This window comes from Heloderma suspectum, chromosome 12 (assembly GCF_057233095.1).
Source record: "Heloderma suspectum isolate Gila_16-S chromosome 12, 16-S_ref, whole genome shotgun sequence".
In the NCBI taxonomy this organism is placed as follows: Eukaryota; Metazoa; Chordata; class Lepidosauria; order Squamata; family Helodermatidae; genus Heloderma; species Heloderma suspectum.
The window spans coordinates 14,161,111-14,179,626 of NC_139469.1; the positions used below are offsets into that span (position 1 = coordinate 14,161,111).

Sequence of the window (18,516 nt, forward strand, 5' to 3'; positions counted from 1 at the left end):
AGAAAAAGAAGTGCAAGAAAGCAAAGTGGCGGTCTGATGAGGCTTTACAAGTCGCTGAGGAAAGAAGGGAAGCCAAAAGCAAGGGAGAAAGGGGAATATATAGCCAACTGAATGCAGATTTCCAGAGAATAGCAAGGAGAGACAAGAAGGCCTTCTTAAATGAACAATGCAAAGAAATCGAAGAAAACAATAGAATGGGAAAGACTAGAGATCTTTTCAACAAAATCGGAGTTCTCAAGGGAACATTTTGTGCAAAGACAGGCATGATAAAGGACAAAGCTATGGTTTTCCCAGTAGCAACGTATGGCTGTGAGAGCTGGACCATAAGGAAGGCTGAGCACCGAAGAATTGATGTTTTCGAACTGTGGTACTGGAGAAGACTCTTATGAGTCCCCTGGACTGCAAAGAGGTCAAATCAGTCAATCCTAAAGGAAATCAACCCTGAGTGCTCATTGGAAGGACAGATACTGAAGCTCAAATATTTTGGCCACCTAATGCGAAGAGAAAAGTCACTGGAAAAGACCCTGATGCTGGGAAAGATTGAAAGCACAAGGAGAAGGGGACGGCAGAGGATGAGATGGCTAGATAGCATCACCAATGCAATGGATATGAACTTGAGCACTCTCCAGGAGAGAGCGGAGGACAGGAAGGCCTGGCGTGCTATGGTCCATGGGGTCACGAAGAGTCGGACATGACTTAACGACTGAACGACAACAACATTATTATATGCTTATCTCCAGGATGACAATACAGATAAATATTAGTTGCCCTATACGATTCTAATAAATATTAAGTCTGTTTTAATCAAGTGAGGGAATTTTTCCAGAGCAGGCAGTGGTCAAAATTGGAGGAATACTTGATATGAAAAAAAATGGAAACCCACATGACAAAAATTAATTCCCACTTTACTATTCCTTGAATTAATCTGCTGTGGCATGTTAACTTTTCCACAAGTACTATCTGCCAAAACCTTCAGAACCAGCTCTCAACTGAGTAGCCTACTATCGATTTTCCAGATTTCTCGCTATTTCCATTCCCGCAGCAGTTAGTGTGAATAAAATCAGATCCTTGTGATGAATCCTGTTTGGGGGTTCTACCAACAAAACATTGATCTAAGTGTTGATAAAGGTTCTAAGAAGCACATCAGACAATACAACAACAATCCCATATAGAAGTGCCTCAGAACAAAACATCAGTAATGTTTCATCAAAGTCCCATTGCTTTCAGATATCTTCCGAATAATGAAGTTGTAAAGGCAAGGAAATCCATGTCAGAAGTAATCCTAAAAAATATTGCAGAGATTATATTTTAAGGCAACATACCTCTAGAAATCGGAACATCACAGATAAGATATTTTTGGTGTGCGGGCGAAGATGTTCATTTGTTGGTATTCTATGGATTATTTCCAGAACTAATTTTCTCAGTTGCTGGGGAAGGAAAAAAAGGTGATTTGGAACTTAATAAGGTAGGGTATAACAAAGTGCAAAATGACATGATAATTCCCTAACATTTTAAATCAAAACAGTCAGATAAAATGCCAATATGCACATTATGCCCTTCCAGTTTTCAAAACAAACATGTACATTTCTTTACAATCATATAATGTTTCTATTTATTGAATCAGATGAAAAGTAATCATGAATAGATGCTAATATATATACAGCAGACTGCCTTCCCTTATATAGGCTTTTCTGATAATTCCTAAATTAAGGGAACGTTGCCACATAATACATCAACGGCAGGCCTTATTTGTAGCGGTACTCACCCTTTCAAAAACCCTGGCAGCCATTTTAGGAATGAACAAGCACCCCTATGGCAGCCATTTGTGACAATGCCCACGACACTCTCAAAATGTCAAACATGTCCACCAACCCAAAAAGGTTGGGGACCCCTTGTTTGAGTTGGGGGGACAGACCATTTTTTTCTGTTGAGCGCGACATGTCCTTGGGGTAATCCATTGGGGGCCACATGGTGGCAGTGGGTGGAGCCAAAACTAGAGATGCAAAGGGTATCCCCTTCTCTCTCTCTTTTTCTGACACCCCCTTTTCTCTCTCTGCACCACCCTTTCTCTCTCTCGTTGACACCCCCTTTTCTCTCTCTCTCTTGCTGACATCCCCTTTTCTCTCTCTCTCTGAAACATCCTTCCTCCCCACCCAGCAAGCTGCTAGAGCAGGGACAGATCACACTTGCCATAGCTGATCGCTTCCACAGAGCTTCTGAAATCAGCCTGAACTCCCTAGGGCCATAGATTGCCCACCCATACCTTAGAGAAAAGAGTTCATTTCAAAGTATACCTGTGCTGGCTTTTCCTGCAGAAACTGAACCTCTCCATCCTGGAGAAAAGTTAGAAAGCGAGGGATTATGTGTTCCAGGAACGTGGAGTACTGAGGAGATGATGTCACATTCTAGTCAAAGAAAACAAACTTTCAGATACACAAACAACCTAGTTTTCAAAGATGCAAATGCGATGCAGGATTTAATAATTTAGTAATATCCTAGCAGTAAATAAAATGCTTCACAGTCAACCTCTTACAACAGAAAAGGTAATGCTGCCGCTGCTATAATAAATTAAGTGAAAAATTCTTTAAGCAGCTCTGTTGTACACACATAGTGACTAGGTTCAGACAATCACGATGGGGAAAGAAGCCATCATGGCTTCTCCCCAAGCCCCCGTGCACGCAGCCGCCATTTGCATAATCCCCCATGATGCAGCACAAGTCTGCATGTCTTCCCTCGGACTCCTCCAAAGATGAAGGGGAATGGCAGGTTCCAGACCTGGGAGAAGTGACTAGCACAGAAGCCGCTCGAGCCCCCTCACCGCCCGTCGATGATCAGTGCCATGATGCAGCCCCTCCATTGGATTCAGAGGACAAAGTTCCACTGACTCCAGCAGAGCGAAGGTGGCTTCGTGTGAAAGAACAACAGAGGCGAGTCTCTGATGGAGAGGCTCCCAGAAGCCAGAGGACCAGCAGCCGCTCCAGGAGATTGTAGTTAAAAGCAGGAAGCAGGCAGGGGCAAAACCGCTGGAGAACATTGTACCTACACGTCGGATCTCATCAGCCTTGCCTTAGACCCTGAGCCTGGACCTCACCCTCTACCCTTGAATCCCTGGTGTTTGACTCTGGACTGCTAAAAGGACTTCTCTCTGCCTCACCGACTTGTCTCTGTCAAATTGGTAAACCTCCCAGCCCTGGGCATCTTCCCGCCTTCCCTGGCCTTGGGCAGGTTTATAACCCAGCTTATCGGCACATGATTTATTGCAGCCATTGCATACCAGCTGCAGTCAGCCAGCAAGGACTGACACAGTAGTTTTGCAACCACCCTAAAACCCACGATGTGCAGTAGAGGTTGTAGGGTGGGTACGAAGCCACACCCACCGGACCACGCACGTGGTTTAGACGACACGCCGACTGTGCTACATCACGGCGAATGATGCAAATGGCAGTCACGCACACAGCACAGGCAGGGGGAGAAGCCACTATGGCTTCTTCCCCCGTTGCAATCATCCAAACACAGCCAGTATCAGCATTCCTGAGCTCATTTTGAGAACACTGCACGCATAATGTTAAGCCAGGCAGAGGAGTGTGCAAGACGGGAAGGAACTTACAATCCCATTACCCCTTCCTGACACCTAAAACTTTGTTTATACGTATGTCATCACCAGGTCTAAACAGATAGGGATTTTGCAAACATGCATCTGTCTTAATCTGATTTCAGTTGGGTACGTTATATGAAACTGACTTAGACAGGGTCAGACCATTGGTTCATCTGGCCCAGTATTGTAGGCTGACTGCAGTAAAAATCAAAATGAAGAACAAGTATTCTAACACAGAGCCCTCTTGTAGGCTGTGATGAGTGCCGAGAGGCCCTCTCTATTAAGTCTATTTCCACATTCACTTAAATGTAAGGGCAGCCATGTGCTTGGATCCTGGAGTGTCCACCAAGATGGGCCCTGGTCTGAAATGAATAAGGAAGCCCTTATGCAGCAGGGAAACTCCAAATCACATCAAAGCCCCCATGTCTGCAAGCAAGCAATCTACAGGGGCAACAATGTTAAGATCCATTAAGGAAGCGATGAACAAACCTCAAAGTTTTCACTGACTTCTTGCATCATCTTCAGCTTTGTTTCATCAGCTACAAGGCACAAATGGAAAAAACGCATAATAAAATATTCAACAGGTATTAAAGAAATACTATTTGATCCCCCCACCCCACACCCACCACCTAAAGAAGCAATCAGATCTTATCAGTTTGGCTCTCATGACCCAAATTGTAAGTTCCACAAATCGCAACTCTCAGTCACACATTTGCACTCACTCACTGCCACGCATTCGCACACAGATTACCTTCGTAGGGTTCGAGAAAATATTGTTCATCATTTTGCTTCTTCATTAGAGCAGCACTCAAGGAAATCTTGCTGGACCACGGGCAGGAACAGACGTAAACCTGGCTCTCTGCAAACCTTGGTTCACTTGTCAGGAGCCAACCTCAGGAACACATTCTCCTCCCTCTCTGGTGCAATTCCCCACACCCCAACGGTCCTAATTAGAACTGAGCATTCAATCTGCATATATGTTAATTGAGGTGAATGTTAAGTGGGTTCCCTCTTAGTAACCCAAGGTTTGCAAATGCACTTCAAATCCTGGATTTCCGACAATCAGTCTGCAAAGACTAAGGGCGCAATCCTATGGGGATAGGTGGCTGCCTCTGAACTCGGGGGCAACCGCCTATCCAATCCAAGCCAGGAGAAGCATGGAGGGGATCGTCCCCTCTGCGCTTCAGCTGCCCTGCATCTGTGGCTAGACAGCCGATTTCGACTGTCTAGCCACGGGAAGGCAGAGCGGGGGAGGAGGCTGCCAGACAACACACAGGATGTGTCATACCAGCATTTCTGCCTTCCCCACCCTGGAACACCCCCCTGAACACCCCATCTTCACCGCTGTGCACTCCTCTTCTGAGCGCAAAGTGGAGGGCCATTCTGAGCTGCCTGCGAGGCAGCGCGGGAACAGGGGGAAGGTTGGTTCTCCAGGCACTGAACTCAGAGCGTGGGCTTCAAGGTCATTTCCCAAAAACCCACATATCCTATGGCCGTCTCGTCGCTGACTAGCGGCCATAGGATTGTTCCCTAAATCACACAAGATACTAAGTCAATTTTTTTCAGATTTCTGGTTATCAGTAACAACCCAGCAGGTCAATGCATGCTGACCAAGTGCCCCCACATGGCTCCTTCCACAAGCGGGAGTGGCCAAAGTAACCAGGAACTTACCAAGGCTGAAAAACTTACTGATACGTCTGAACCTAGACTCCTGGCTTGTCTCTCCTCTAACAAACCAGGGTTTGTAATTGGCTTACAGATCCTGGCTTGTAAGAAGAAGCAATAACCCAGGGTCTGGGTTTGGATGTAACACTAAGCACTCAGTTACGTTTAGCTACTCCCGCCTACAGGAGGAGCCAGATTGGGCTGTGTATGCTAGCACGTTCGCTCATTGCCAATAAGCCAGGATTCCTGAAGAATCTGAGCTTGGTATTTTGTGGTTTCGCAGTCTATGATTAAGATTGACCTCTGGCTAGCATCAACCATGTTTAGCATCAGTTCAGGGGAAAATCTAAACCAAGGTTCAGACCAACACAGATTCACATGTGACAGGGGAGGATGGAAGGCCCATATGCTCCTGAGTCCAACTCCTGATCTGCCAATTCTAATTTGCATACAGCCAGCATTAGGCCTGCACCAAGACAGTGTAAATAACCCAGCCAGCAGAGCAATCAAGAACAAAAAACGAACACTGAAAATAAACTTACGTGAATTAACATCCGTTAGAGCTGCCACAAACTGGAGGTATTTTTTCATCAAAGTGGTTTGGTCAACCACAGTGGGTCCTTGAGTTGAAACAAATGCCATTTTTTTTCCCCTCTTGAATGCAGGCTATCACTTACGAAAACAAGATTTAAGACCTCAAGTATCAGCCAGCCTGTTAAAAACAAAATGGATAACTACTTCAACATCACCACCACACAAGCCCTGTGCAGACATACACATGGTGGGAAACCAGGACCATCCAAACCCATGGAGTGCCTGCCCCAACACCCGCCTCACTTGCTGTTCATGTACGGGTTTCACAGTTGCACGGGGACCTATGTACCTAGGGCTGAACATTCATAGACCTCTACAACACTACTCCTTAATTTGTTAGTGTACCTATCATGCAGTTCAGGCTTACCTGTGCAGCCCCCTTATTTATTAGCAACGTATTTATAACCCATACTTTTCCTCCCACAAACATGGGACCTCTAAGGCAGCTAACAGCAGCCCTCGATAAAACCATACAGTCAGGGTTCCCCTTATGACTTGGACCTACTGAGCAACTCCTTAAGGATCTCTTGTCTCCTTAGAAGTCCCACCTTCCTTCTTTTTAACTTCCCCTTCCCAATAATGTGGGGTTTAGGCTGCAGACATGGGGTGATTGGCACTTCAGACACTTGGGTTTTAACCACAACAGTTTACTGGTAAATTAAAGCAAGCAAATCGCAACTAAGGGAGCAATCCTATGCATGTTTGGATAGAAAAACTTTTTTCTGCCTAAACATGCATAAGGTTGCACCCTAAAAGTATTCACACAAAATATATGAGTGATACAAAAGGCATTAAAATAAAGGTTGCAAAAACGCAAGTTCCTCTATCCTAGCTGTACTTAGACTTCTCCAGGCTGCTTCTTCCAGTTCCCTCTTCAGGCTTTGGTCTCCCCCAACTCTTCTCTTACTGACTCTCTCACTCTCTTTATATACCCTTCTACCTCAAAAGTACTGTTTCAAAATGGAAGAAATGAAACTTAACTGGGGAAATGAAACTACTCCTCTCAGGGATACCCCCTCCCAACAGAAAAACCCAGGCCTCTAGGCCTGATGTTTTTACCTTTCCTTGCCTCGGTAGGCCTCAAGCCTTCACACAGAACCTTTGCTAAAAGGGCTTAAAACACTATTATGAATCTTTCCAGCTCAAACACCAAGGTGCATGAGGCCTGGCATTTCTTTTTCAACCCAAAAGGCTGAAAAGGAGGAGGAGTAACTCCTGAACATATACGTACCCTCAGGTGACCCTTTTCCAGAGACGGTCTAGAATGTTCCAAGCTTCTCAACACTTTATTTCAAAAAAATTAAACAGGAAGCTTACTGATAGGCCAGCCAAGATTATAATGATACTTAATGCAGTGACAGATGCTAAATTCCAAACTTGTATGGCAAACCCACAAACCATGGAATATACACAATTGTCTATTTACTAAATTTTGTTGGCTGCCTTCTAGAGAAGAAAGAAATCCATACCCGAGGGAACTCATGAAAATATGGCTGTCATAAACAGTACTGGGTTTATATTTATTTGTCTATCTGTGATTTTTATATACCCTAAGTATACTAAAATCCATAAGTGGTTGGTCATGCTTTAGATATCCTAGTCCCTTGCATGGCCAGTGCCACATCACAGTAAAAGTGAAAATAAGAAGGGCCTTGGTAGATAAAACCAACAACTGTCAAGTCTATTTTTTATTTTATTTTTTTGCTTCCACCAGCTCTGAGTAAACACCTCTGGAAGCTCAGAAGGAGGACACGGAATCCTCCTAATCACCCACTGTTTTTCCCCCAGTGTCTGGTATTTGGGGGTATACTACTTCTAAACATGGAGGTTTCATTTAGCTGCTATGACTAATAGCAGTTGAAAGACCTATTATTAATTATTATTATTATTAATCAATTAATTACATTTCAATGCCGCCCAATAGCCAAAGCTCTCTGGGTGGTTCAAGACATAAAACCATACAATACAGTAGCATAATTATACATAACAAATATTTAAAAGTTTAAAACAATAAAACTAGAATGAAAAACCAAGGTAAAAGTCAATAGCTGTGCAAGGATCATAACACACACTAACACATAGCTATCAACACATCTTAGGGCTGAGTAAATAAAGGACACATTATGTGAAGAAGTATTTACTTATGTCCTCCCTGAACCTGGTGACAAATTCACTGAGTATCCAGAAGTTCTAAAGGGGGGGGGGGGGGCAGAGCGCTGGACTGCATAGCAACTCATAATGTTATAATATAAACCTGTATCATGCTTTCCCATAATGTTTTCTTCTAATGTAAAAAAAAACTCAAATGCTTTAGGAATGTTCCGCAATCTCATTGGGCTGCAATCTTATCAGTGATGTGGGACTTCATTTTCCCATGGACATATTTCTTCTTTGTAAAAATAAATGTATGCCAATTGCAAATACAACATTGGGCAAGCATGGAAGTTTCAACACTCTAATTAATGTTTTTGAGGTGATTACCCCTAGCATATATGAGAAGGAACTCACAGACATCACTGAAACATGTTTTTGTCTCAGAGTGAAATGGAACTAATAAATAGTGATACTGAAATTGAAGGCAACCAACAACGTTAGTGGAAGAGAGCTGAACTCTGTTGAAGTATATGAGTGTTTGTCACATACCATGCACCGTTCTTTGGGATGCTAAAACTAATTAGTGTGTCAACAGTTTTCAGTACCTTTTTTTTTTCTCAAATTTAAACAAAGTAGGAAGTAGGTGCTATCGTCTTTACATTTTTGCAAATTCCAGTAAACCCTGACTGCTCATTGGAAGGACAGATACTGAAGCTGAAGCTCAAATATTTTGGCCGCCTAATGTGAAGGGAAAGCTCCCTGGAAAAGACCCTGATGCTGGGAAAGATTGAAGGCAAAAGGAGAAGGGGATGGCAGAGGATGAGATGGCTAGATAGCATCATCGATGTAGTGAAGATGAACTTGAGCACACTCTGGGACAGGAAGGCCTGGCGTGCTATGGTCCATGGGGTCACGAAGAGTCAGACACGACTTAATGACTGAACAACAACAAGGGTAGGGGTGAGCAACTTATGGCCCTCCAGATGTTTTGGCCTACAACTCCCATCTGCCCTAGACAGCATAGCCAATGATAAATGCTGACAGCAGTTGTAGGCCAAAACACCTGGAGGGCCACAAGTTGCCCACACCTGTCCTAGGGTATCAGAATATTTTCCGATGCAAACTGGAAATGTTCGTATGCAAATTCCATGTTTTCCAGAAAACCCACATCACTGAATCCTATGCACACTTACTTTGGTGTAAATTGCATGAAACAAAATGGGGCTTACATCCAAGTAAACATGCTTAGGATCTAGCTGAAAGTGTTGTCTTTCTGTACAGTTCTGGGATAAACAGAACCGTACATAGTAAGTCTAAATGTGGCCACCATTTACATAACGGCATTGTACTTGCTGTTCTTCACCGCTTGGCATGATTTAAAAAAAAAAACCCTAGAATGAGCAAAAACTATGCTCTCTGTTCCGCTATGCATGGTGAAGAAATAATTATTTGGGGACTGAAATTAATTCTTTCCATTCCATTGTCAAATATTATTAACACTTTCTCAAGGATGAGATGTTAGTGCATGTAATAGGATGCTTAAAGACATATCTGTTTCTCAAATATGTATTCATTTTCTAAGAGATTCAGTGCAATAATAAAATTTCTATATTAATTATCCTCTCGGCTGCAACATTTGATTGGTTGGACTGCAGTGAGGAACCTCTTTTCTGTTGAGGGCTGCTTTCGCTCAGGGCCATGTGCCAGAGGGCAGCATGCCAACATAGGGCAGGGGCCACCTCCATGCCTCTCCCCCTTTCTGACACCACATTTCCTCTCTTCTCCCACACCAAGTGGACTGCCAGGAGAGGAACAGATCACTCTTGCCAGAGGTTTGAACGGATCACTTGCTGAGGGCCACAGGTCACCCACTCCTGAGTTAGATGAATCAATTAAAAAGTTCTAGGGAGCAATCCTATACAATCCTAAACATGCATAGGATTCTGTCCTTAATCAACTAAAAAGCTGCACCCAATTAAGTGGGCAGCTTCATATAACACAACACAAAAATAGCAAATAGCAAACACCTTTTTAAAAGAGGCACTCCCCTCTTTTTCCTCACATAAAAGGAAATGCTTCTTTTCAGGTAGTACTTGCTATAGCGCGTGTGTTATCGTCTAAAAGTAAAAAGCATGCTTCTTGCTTCAGAACCTTCTGCCTTCTCTCTCTCCCATCAGCCAGGACAGCTAGGTTGGTGAGGACGAGGGAGAGGGCCTTCTCTGTGGTGGCCCCCACTCTGTGGAACTCCCTCCCTAGGGAACTCCGCCATGCCCCCACTTTAATGAGCTTCCGCCACGTATTAAAAACATGGTTGTTCAGGCAGGCATTTGGGGTGGGTTAGGGTATTTTTCATGATGTTTTTAATGTAGAATTTTATTGTTTTGTTGTTGTACATCGCCCAGAGTGGCTGGGTGACCAGCCAGATGGGCAATTAATAAATTAAATAAATACTATTTACCCATACGAAAATTTAATCAATGAAAATCAACTAAGAGCACAATCCTATGCAGGTTTAGACAGAAAAAAGTCCTACAACTCCCAGCATTCCCCAGCTGGCTGGGGAATGCTGGGAGTTGTAGGACTTTTTTCTGTCTAAACCTGCATAGGATTGTGCCCTAAACCTCATACAATTGTCCAATCAAGGTTTCTTTAATCCAGAGGTAGTGTATTGTGTGGTCCAGTTTGTTGTTAGTTCTCTGATTTTAAATGCTTGAATTGGGGATGTTTATATTTTGATTTTAATTTAATTGTTCTTAACTGAGATGTTTTGTATTTTTTCAAATGTTTTCAAATGTATTCACTGTGGATGATTTGTTCTTTAAACTTTTCCGTTCTAAACTGTTTTGAGGTCTTTTTAGATATGGTCAAGCTGTCTATAAACTCATCAAATAAATAAATAACAGTGTTACAAATCATTGTTTTAAAGTTTGCATCCAAAACATAACAAAACCAGAGTGTTAAAAAACAACTACTGAACTGGAACTGAACCCAAATCTGTAATGGTTCAACTACCTGATTTCATCCACTGGCCATAACGGAGCATGACAAGTGAGTTTAAATGGCAAAACGTAAGCATGACTCTTCCAATGAGTAATTGTTTGTGTGTGTTTAAATGACCTGGTTTTCAACAGCCATGCGCTGAACACAGCAGCCTGGAAACCCGACTCCTGCCTCTGTGGTTATTGCGGGAGAAACCAAGCCATTTAAACATGCTTGGGTCAATACTGAGCAAAGACTTTGCCACTCAAATTCAGATACAGCCCCAAATTCAAAATGCAAAGTCAGAATCAGCTCTTACAGGTTGGTCTTACACAAATCTCCCAAGCACACCCTCCTTGGTGGGATACAAACAAAAATATAAATAAATATTGCACAGTACAAGTTTGTCTCCTCCCCTACAATTCAAGCTTTAGAATTAAACCTGCCCAGTTTTTAATTCTTTGCCATACCCCCATCAGAACACCCCCATGCACTGATCTGCCCCCCTTCAAATGGCCCCCACCTCATTTCTCTGCAGTAGCCTCCCAACAGCCCCCCCCCCATCTCTCCACCCATTATGCCCCAGATTAGAAACACTCAAAGCATTATCCCACACCCAGGGTGGACAACCCAAGACCCTCAACCCTATTTCAAAAGGAGTGTGCAGGTTCAAACCTCCAGCAATATCAGTCACTGGGCAGTCAGAAAGAGGAAAAAAACAGGGCAGCAGAAGGAGAGAGAAAGGAAAGTTCCCAGTCACTTCTGGTCCTCATTGTCAATTTGGACCCCTCCTATCGCCAGCATGCAGCCACCCACCGACTACTACCAAGGAAATGGGCTACGACCAGGGTGACCCAAGTTCAAATCTCCGCTGAGCCATGAAGTTCACCTTGCTGAGGTCAGCCTCTAGCAGCTCAGCCTCCCCTACCCCACAAGGTTATTGCGCCCATAAAATGGAATGGGGAGAACCACACAATTGCCTTGAGGGACCTGGGAGAAAGGGCAGAATATAAACACAAGGGAAGTCATCTTTTCCACACCAAATGAAGATATGTTTTCCCGGGCATCTGGATATTCGTTCGGCCCAAGTGTTGAAGGGTGCCTTTTGTGGTGTGCATTCTAGACTGTGAGAGGGGGTGGGGGAGATATTGTGTATCATGGATGGACACTTTTCATATTCCACTGTCCTTGGATTACATTTTACAGTGTTTATTTTTCTTTGTATTACTGTGCCGTTGATGGCTTAACTTGATTTCAGGTTTTTCTCTATTACATTACTCTAGTACTCTTTTCGGTGCCAGGTGAAGCCCTTTTTATTTCCTCCGCATTTTAGCACACTGGTCTTTTACCTTTGCTGTTTTAAATCTGTACTTTAAATCTCTACATTGCTGCTAGGGTTTATTCTGGTTGTACTTTTATATTGCAGTTTTGAGCTTTCATATTTCATATTGTTTTATGCTGCGCTTTATGTTTTTAATTTTTGTGAACTACCTGGAGAGCTTCAGCTATTGGAAGGTATAGAAATAAATACATACCTAAAATAAAATAAAGGAGTTATGTATCTGTTTGTCTAAACGGGTAGCCTCCCACAAGCCAGCCACCATCTGCTCAGCCTAACCTATCTCAAGGGGTTATTATGCGGATAAAATGGAATTGGGTTAGGAAGAACCATCTATTCTGCCATGAGTGACTAGGGAAGAAAGGCTGTTTTTTTTCAAGACTGCTTTTTGCAGTGGGAAGCAAGCCAGCGTGGTGTAACAGTTACAATGTTGGACTGGGACTCAGGAGACCTGTGTTCGAGTCCCCACTCAGCCATGAAGCTCACTGGGTCTCTTTCAGCCAGTCACTTAATCTCAGGCTAACCTACCTCACAGGGTTGTTGTTGTGAGGATTTTTAAAAAATGTAGGATCCCCCTTGGGTTCCTTGGAGGAAAGGTGGGATATAAATGCAACAAACAAGTAAAGTTAATAATAAGTAAAAGATAACTAAGGGCGCAAGCCCATGGAGATAGGTGGCCGCCTCCGAACTTGGAGGCAACTGCCTATCCAACACAGGGCAGAAGCATGGAGGGGATCATTCTCTCAGTGCTTCTCCTGCCCTGCATTTGCAGCTACACAGCCACAGCAAGGCGGAGCTCGGGAGGAGGCTGCTGGATGACACATAGGATGTATTGTACCAGCATTTCCACCTTCCCTGCCCCAGAACGCCCCTGTTGGGCCACTCCATGTGCCACTTGCTAGCTCACTGCGCAGAAAGGGGGGGGGGGGAAGGTCGGTTCTCCGAGGTCGATTCCCAGAAAACCATATATCCTATGGCTGTCCAGCCACTGACCAGCGTCTATAGGATTGCTCCCTAAACCTACTAAAAAATATTTACTGCGTCCAGTTCTGGGCACCACACTTTAAGACAGATGCAGACAAACTGGAAAAGGTTCAGAGGAGGGCAAAGAAGATGATCAGAGGACTGGAAACAAAGCCCTATGAAGAGAGACTGAAAGAACTGGGCCTGTTTAGCCTTGAGAAGAGAAGACTGAGGGGAGAGATGATGGCGCTCTTCAAGTACTAGAAAGGTTGTCACAGACAGGAAGGCCAGGATCTCTTCTCGATCAACCCAGAGTGCAGGACGCGGAATCATGGGCTCAAGTAACAGGAAGCCAGATTCCGGCTGAACATCAGGAAAAACTTCCTGACTACTACAGCAGTACGACAATGGAACCAATTACCTGGGGAGGCGGTGGGCTCTCCCACACTGGAGGCAATCAAGATGAGGCTGGACAGCCACCTGCCCGGGATGCTCTGACTTGGATTCCTGCACTGACCAGGGGGGTGGACTGGTAGGCCCCATCCAACCCAGCTATTCTATGATTCTATTACATTTATATACCGCCTTTTTCCTCCTTAGGGAACCCAAGGAGGCTTACACGATCCTCCTCCTCTCCATTTTATCCTCACAACAACAACCCTGTGAGGTAGGCTGGACTGAGATTCCGTGACCGGCCCAAAATCACCCACTGAGGTTCCTTGGCCGAGTGGGGACTAGAACCCGGATCTCCCAGCTCCCAGTCCAACACTTTATTTATTCATTTCATTTCTATACCGCCCAATAGCCGAAGTTCTCTGGGCGGTTCACAAAAATTAAAACCACACAGCACACAATAAATTAAAACCACACAGCACACTCTAGCCACTACACCACACTGGCTCTACCATAACATTAGCGATAAAATACACCAACCAAGGAGAGGGACCTCAGCGAGGGTTCCCCCCAGAGGCGGCTGACTGATCTGTCCACCTTCTCCCCCTCAGCGCCCATCCCGACTCCACCCTCACAAGCCGCGCGCGCGCACCCGCCAATCCCCACGTCCCTCCGCCGCAGGCCACGCCCCACGCTCCCCACCCGCCCACCGAGCAGAAGCCACGCCCCTTGTCGCTCCCCTCAGCCCCGCCCATTCTTTCCGCTCCGGCGAGGGACGGGGCGAGAGGAGCGAGCCGGGTCCCGCCTCGCCCTCCTCTCGCGCCCCCCCGCCCCTCTCCCATTACCCAGCGTCCCTTGCGGCCCTCTGCCCCTCACCTGCCCAGGCCGCGACTGCCCCTTCATACCCGCCTTTGTTGCTTCCCCACGCCTCGCCGCCGCGGTGGTGGCGGCATGAGCGCCGCTGCTGCCAGCCTCCCCGCCTTCACTTGCCCACCCCGCAGCGGAAGCACTCCGCGGCGCCACTTCCGGTTCCTCCCGCTCCCGGCCCTCTTTCTCCCCCTAGAGATAGGTAAATGTGGAGTGACGCGACGCCGGTACTTCCGGGTGGAAAGCGAAGATGGGTTCCCCCCCCTCCCCTCCCCTTCCCTCCCCTCCCCTTCTTTGCAGTCCAGAGCGTGGGCAGTAGAGGGGCTTCACCGTGATGGTCGCTGCCGAGAGCTTCCTGCGTTTAATGTCCTGCTGATCTCACTGCTTGAACTTCCTCCCCACCACCACATAACGCAGCGCGTATATATAATTATATATATATATATATATATAAGCAGTGCATGGGCATATGTACGTGCTGTATACAAACCTCAAGCTCTCCCTAACTCTCCGTGCATCTGCATGCAGGGGGCTCTAGCCCACGAAAGCTCACCCCAGAATAAATTCGGTAGTGTTTAAAGCGGGCTTCCCCTCGGAATCTTTTGGACTACCACTCCCGGCATTCCTGACCATTGGGCATGCTGGCTGGGCCTGATGGGAGATGGAGTCCAAAACGTCTGGAGGACACCAGGTTGGGGAAGGCTGCTTGAAGGAATCGCAAGACTCTGTGGCTTTTGCTGCGATCAGGACTACTCTGGAAAAAAGGTGACGGTGTCCCCAGCCAGTCGTGTCCGACTCTGGAGTGCGGTGCTCTAAGCCGAAGAGCCAGCGCTGTCCGAAGACGCTTCCGTGGTCATGTGGCCGGCAGGACTGAACACCGAGGTGCACGGAACGCTGTTACCTTCCCCGCCGAGGCGGCGCCTATTTATCTACTTGCAATTTCTTGCTCTCGAACTGCTAGGTTGGCAGGAGCTGGGACCGAAGACGGGAGCTCGCTCCGTCACGCGGCACTCGGGCCTCGAACTGCTGTCCTGCCGACCTTCCGGTCTGCAGTTCGGGGTCTTAACCACTAAGCCACCGCGGCCCCCGGAACTCTGGTAAATTCTCAAATTTACCGCACGTTCCGGCCGCGCGCCGCTCCACGGTGCCCCATCTCTGCGTCTCCCACGCTTCGCTCGCGTCATCCACCTACGAGCGCCGCGCTGCCTCCTCTCCCCGGCCCGTGACCGCGCGCCTCCTGCGTCGTACCGTGCGCGGTCTAGGCTGCTCTGCTCAGAAGCAAGCCCCATGGAGTTCAGCGGGACTTGCTTCCGTGTAAATGCGCACAGCTTTGCAGCCTTCGCTTGGGAGGGAAGGGGCGTCGGGACCGACGGGGCGTGCGGCGCAGCCCTTATGCGTGCTTACGCAGAGGTAAATCCCGTTGTGAGCAATGGGGCTTACTCTCGGGTAAGCGTCGAAGGGCGGGGCAGCGCTTAATTTGGAAGCACACGCATAGCGAAAAGAGGGGAGGATGCGAAAGTGGGCAGCGGGTGCGCCCACAGCGCGCGATTTCTGCTTGCGCCCGCGTTGCCCGCTGCACAGCTAATTAGCTGGGTCTACACGCGCCTAGGCTTGCGCCCTTATTTATTGAGCGGAGCAATTCACTGACGGCAGTTATTTACTGATCTGAGCAATGAACTGGCTGCAATCGGTAACCGAGATGAACTCATAATTAGTTGCAGTGGTTTATTGGGATGGGTGAGTGTTTAATTGTAAAACAAGGAGAGAGAGATTTCCAAGCACAGAATATTACAAATGCATCTTCGTTGCATTTCTTTTCCGCCCTTCCCTCAAATAGTTCAGGTCATTTCCCACGACACCACTTTTATCCTCATAACAGATTGTTCAGAGCCCCCCTCCCAAGGCCATAGGACCTTGGGAGGGGGGCTCTGCGCTCCAAACCCCTGCCCCTTCGCAGCCGTCGTGGAAAGAACTGTACCGGCTGTTTCCCAAGGTCACAAATGTGGCCTCAGAGGGGAGGAAAAGGGGGCATCCCGGTGGGCGGGGCAGGGAGAGGAGAGGCTTGGATATGAGAAATCCTAGGGCCTCCCCATCCTCAGCCCGCCCCCCACCAGTGTGCCCTCTCTAGATGGGTCAAAGGCAGGGCAAGAGGAGTGACAGAGGCTATTTTTGCCTTCTGTCCTCAAAGGCTTGTTTAGGGGGAAAACATAAGAAGATCCCTGCTGGATCAGACCAAGGGTCCATCTAGGCCAGCATTCTGTTCACACAGTAGCCAACCAGCTGTCGACCAGGAACCCACAAGCAGGGCATGAGCACAACAGCACTTTCCGACCCATGTTCCCCAGCAACTGGTGTACATAGGCTCACTGCCTCTGGTACTGGAAAAGCAGCTATTGCATTGGATACGCAGAAGCCTCTGAGATCGGAGGCTTCCTTCTACAGGGGGTGCAATCCATAGTATTAGTCACCAAAGGCACCACAGAGGACGTTGGCAAATATATAGAAATATATGGATTTTGTATTCAGTGTTTGGAAATGAGATCATTGCCTAATGATGCAATGCTAGCAAGCTGTGCTTTGCATCCTAAATAGAAATATAGTTCTCCCTACCCACAATATTTCCGTGGTCCACATTTGTGTGAAAAGGGATGCACAGGTAATTTTAGGCTCTGGGCTTAATGGTGTTGCAGGGGCTCTTTAGGTGGTAACATGTATTATGTCATTCATTCATTCATTTATTTATTACATTTCTTAATCACCCATCTGGCCGGTCACCCAGCCACTCTGGGCGATGTACAACAGTACAATTTAAAACAGTAAAATTACACATTAAAACATCGTCTAAAAATACCCTAACCCACCCCAAATGCCTGCCTGAACAACCAAGTTTTCAACATGTGGCGGAAGCTCATTAAAGAGGGTGCATGGCAGAGTTCCCTAGGGAGGGGGTTCCACAGAGTGGGGGCCACCACAGAGAAGGTCCTCTCCCTCGTCCTCACCAGCCTAGCTGTCCTGGCTGATGGGACAGAGAGAAGGCTGTCCAAGGCTGATCTTGTTGAGCAGCCTGTCTCGTGTTGCTGGAGGCGCTCCTTGAGATAGGCTGGGCTGGAACCGTATAGGGTTTTAAAGGTCAAAACCAACTTATTTCAAATGGCCTCGTGGGACCACCCCTTTTCATTGGGGTAAGCCAGCTCTGCTACGTTTCAAGGCTTTCATGCTCATTCTGCTGTACAGGACCCTGGACATCGATCCCGCAGTTAGAGCCGGCCCTGCATGGAGCAGAGTGAAGCAGCTGTCTCAGGCAGCACTGAGCAGTGGCAAGGTGTTGGGGCACAGAGCTTTGTACATGTAGCCTGCCCTGCACCCAATAAGCTAGCCTGCTGACCTCAGGTGCAGCGCAGGATGTTATCCTGTCAACGCCATTGAAGTAAAATGACTCGGGAGGAGCCGTACCTCAGTGGCACAGCAACTGCTTTACCTGCAGAATGTCCCAGGTTCGATTCTTGCCTGAAACCTTGGAGAGCCGCTGCCAGTCAGTGTCGACATTACTGGGCTAGATGGACCCAGGGTGAGGCCGCTTCTTGTGCTCCTGTGCTGACTGCCAGTCCAGTAGGCTTCTGTATGTGGAATGGGGCACCATCTTGTCCTTTGCTTTGAGTAGCAAAATGTCTTGGGTTGGTCCGGCCCACTGGCGTGAAATGTGCTTGTTTCTCTCCTTTTAAAATTTAGCAATAACTTTTCTGCATGGATTGGGCGTAACCCAGCCGCTGCAGAGGGGGAACCATATATAAGGTGCTGTACCCCCAGATCGCCTTTTGGGGGCAGCAGCTGCCATTTTGGCTGGGCTGTCTCCTCCTTAAGGTAAAAGCAGAGGCCAGCTAGCACAGCCGAAGATGAAGTCTGGCTGGCAGAGCTAAGCAGACAGTCGGGGGACGTTTCCTTCAGAAGCTGTTTCTTAAATGGCTCTGAGCTTTTCCTCCCTGAGTCTCCCCAAGGTAGTTTGCTGGGTGCTGTTCCTTTTCCATGT

General features: G+C 46.9%; 1 protein-coding gene across 10 annotated transcripts in view; it reads right to left on the reverse strand.

Moving 5' to 3' along the window:
- The window catches only part of TRRAP (transformation/transcription domain associated protein), a 202,979-nt gene extending 187,289 nt beyond the window's left edge, over positions 1–15,690 (reverse strand). For 3 of the 10 annotated variants that reach the window (XM_084818425.1, XM_084818417.1, XM_084818427.1), the window contains exons 1-5: positions 14,499–14,624; positions 5,803–5,972; positions 4,085–4,134; positions 2,295–2,405; positions 1,323–1,427 (exon numbers count right to left, since the gene is read on the reverse strand). In XM_084818425.1, the coding sequence (XP_084674551.1) occupies positions 1,323–1,427; positions 2,295–2,405; positions 4,085–4,134; positions 5,803–5,902 (366 nt within the window). In that variant the 5' untranslated portion in view covers positions 5,903–5,972; positions 14,499–14,624. Of the gene's footprint in view, positions 1–1,322; positions 1,428–2,294; positions 2,406–4,084; positions 4,135–5,802; positions 5,973–7,085; positions 7,139–14,162; positions 14,223–14,498; positions 14,625–14,979 lie in introns of those variants that run through there. The other 7 variants (XM_084818426.1, XM_084818418.1, XM_084818420.1 and 4 more) reach the window with 6 other exon arrangements.
- Between the last annotated feature and the right edge of the window lie 2,826 nt (positions 15,691–18,516).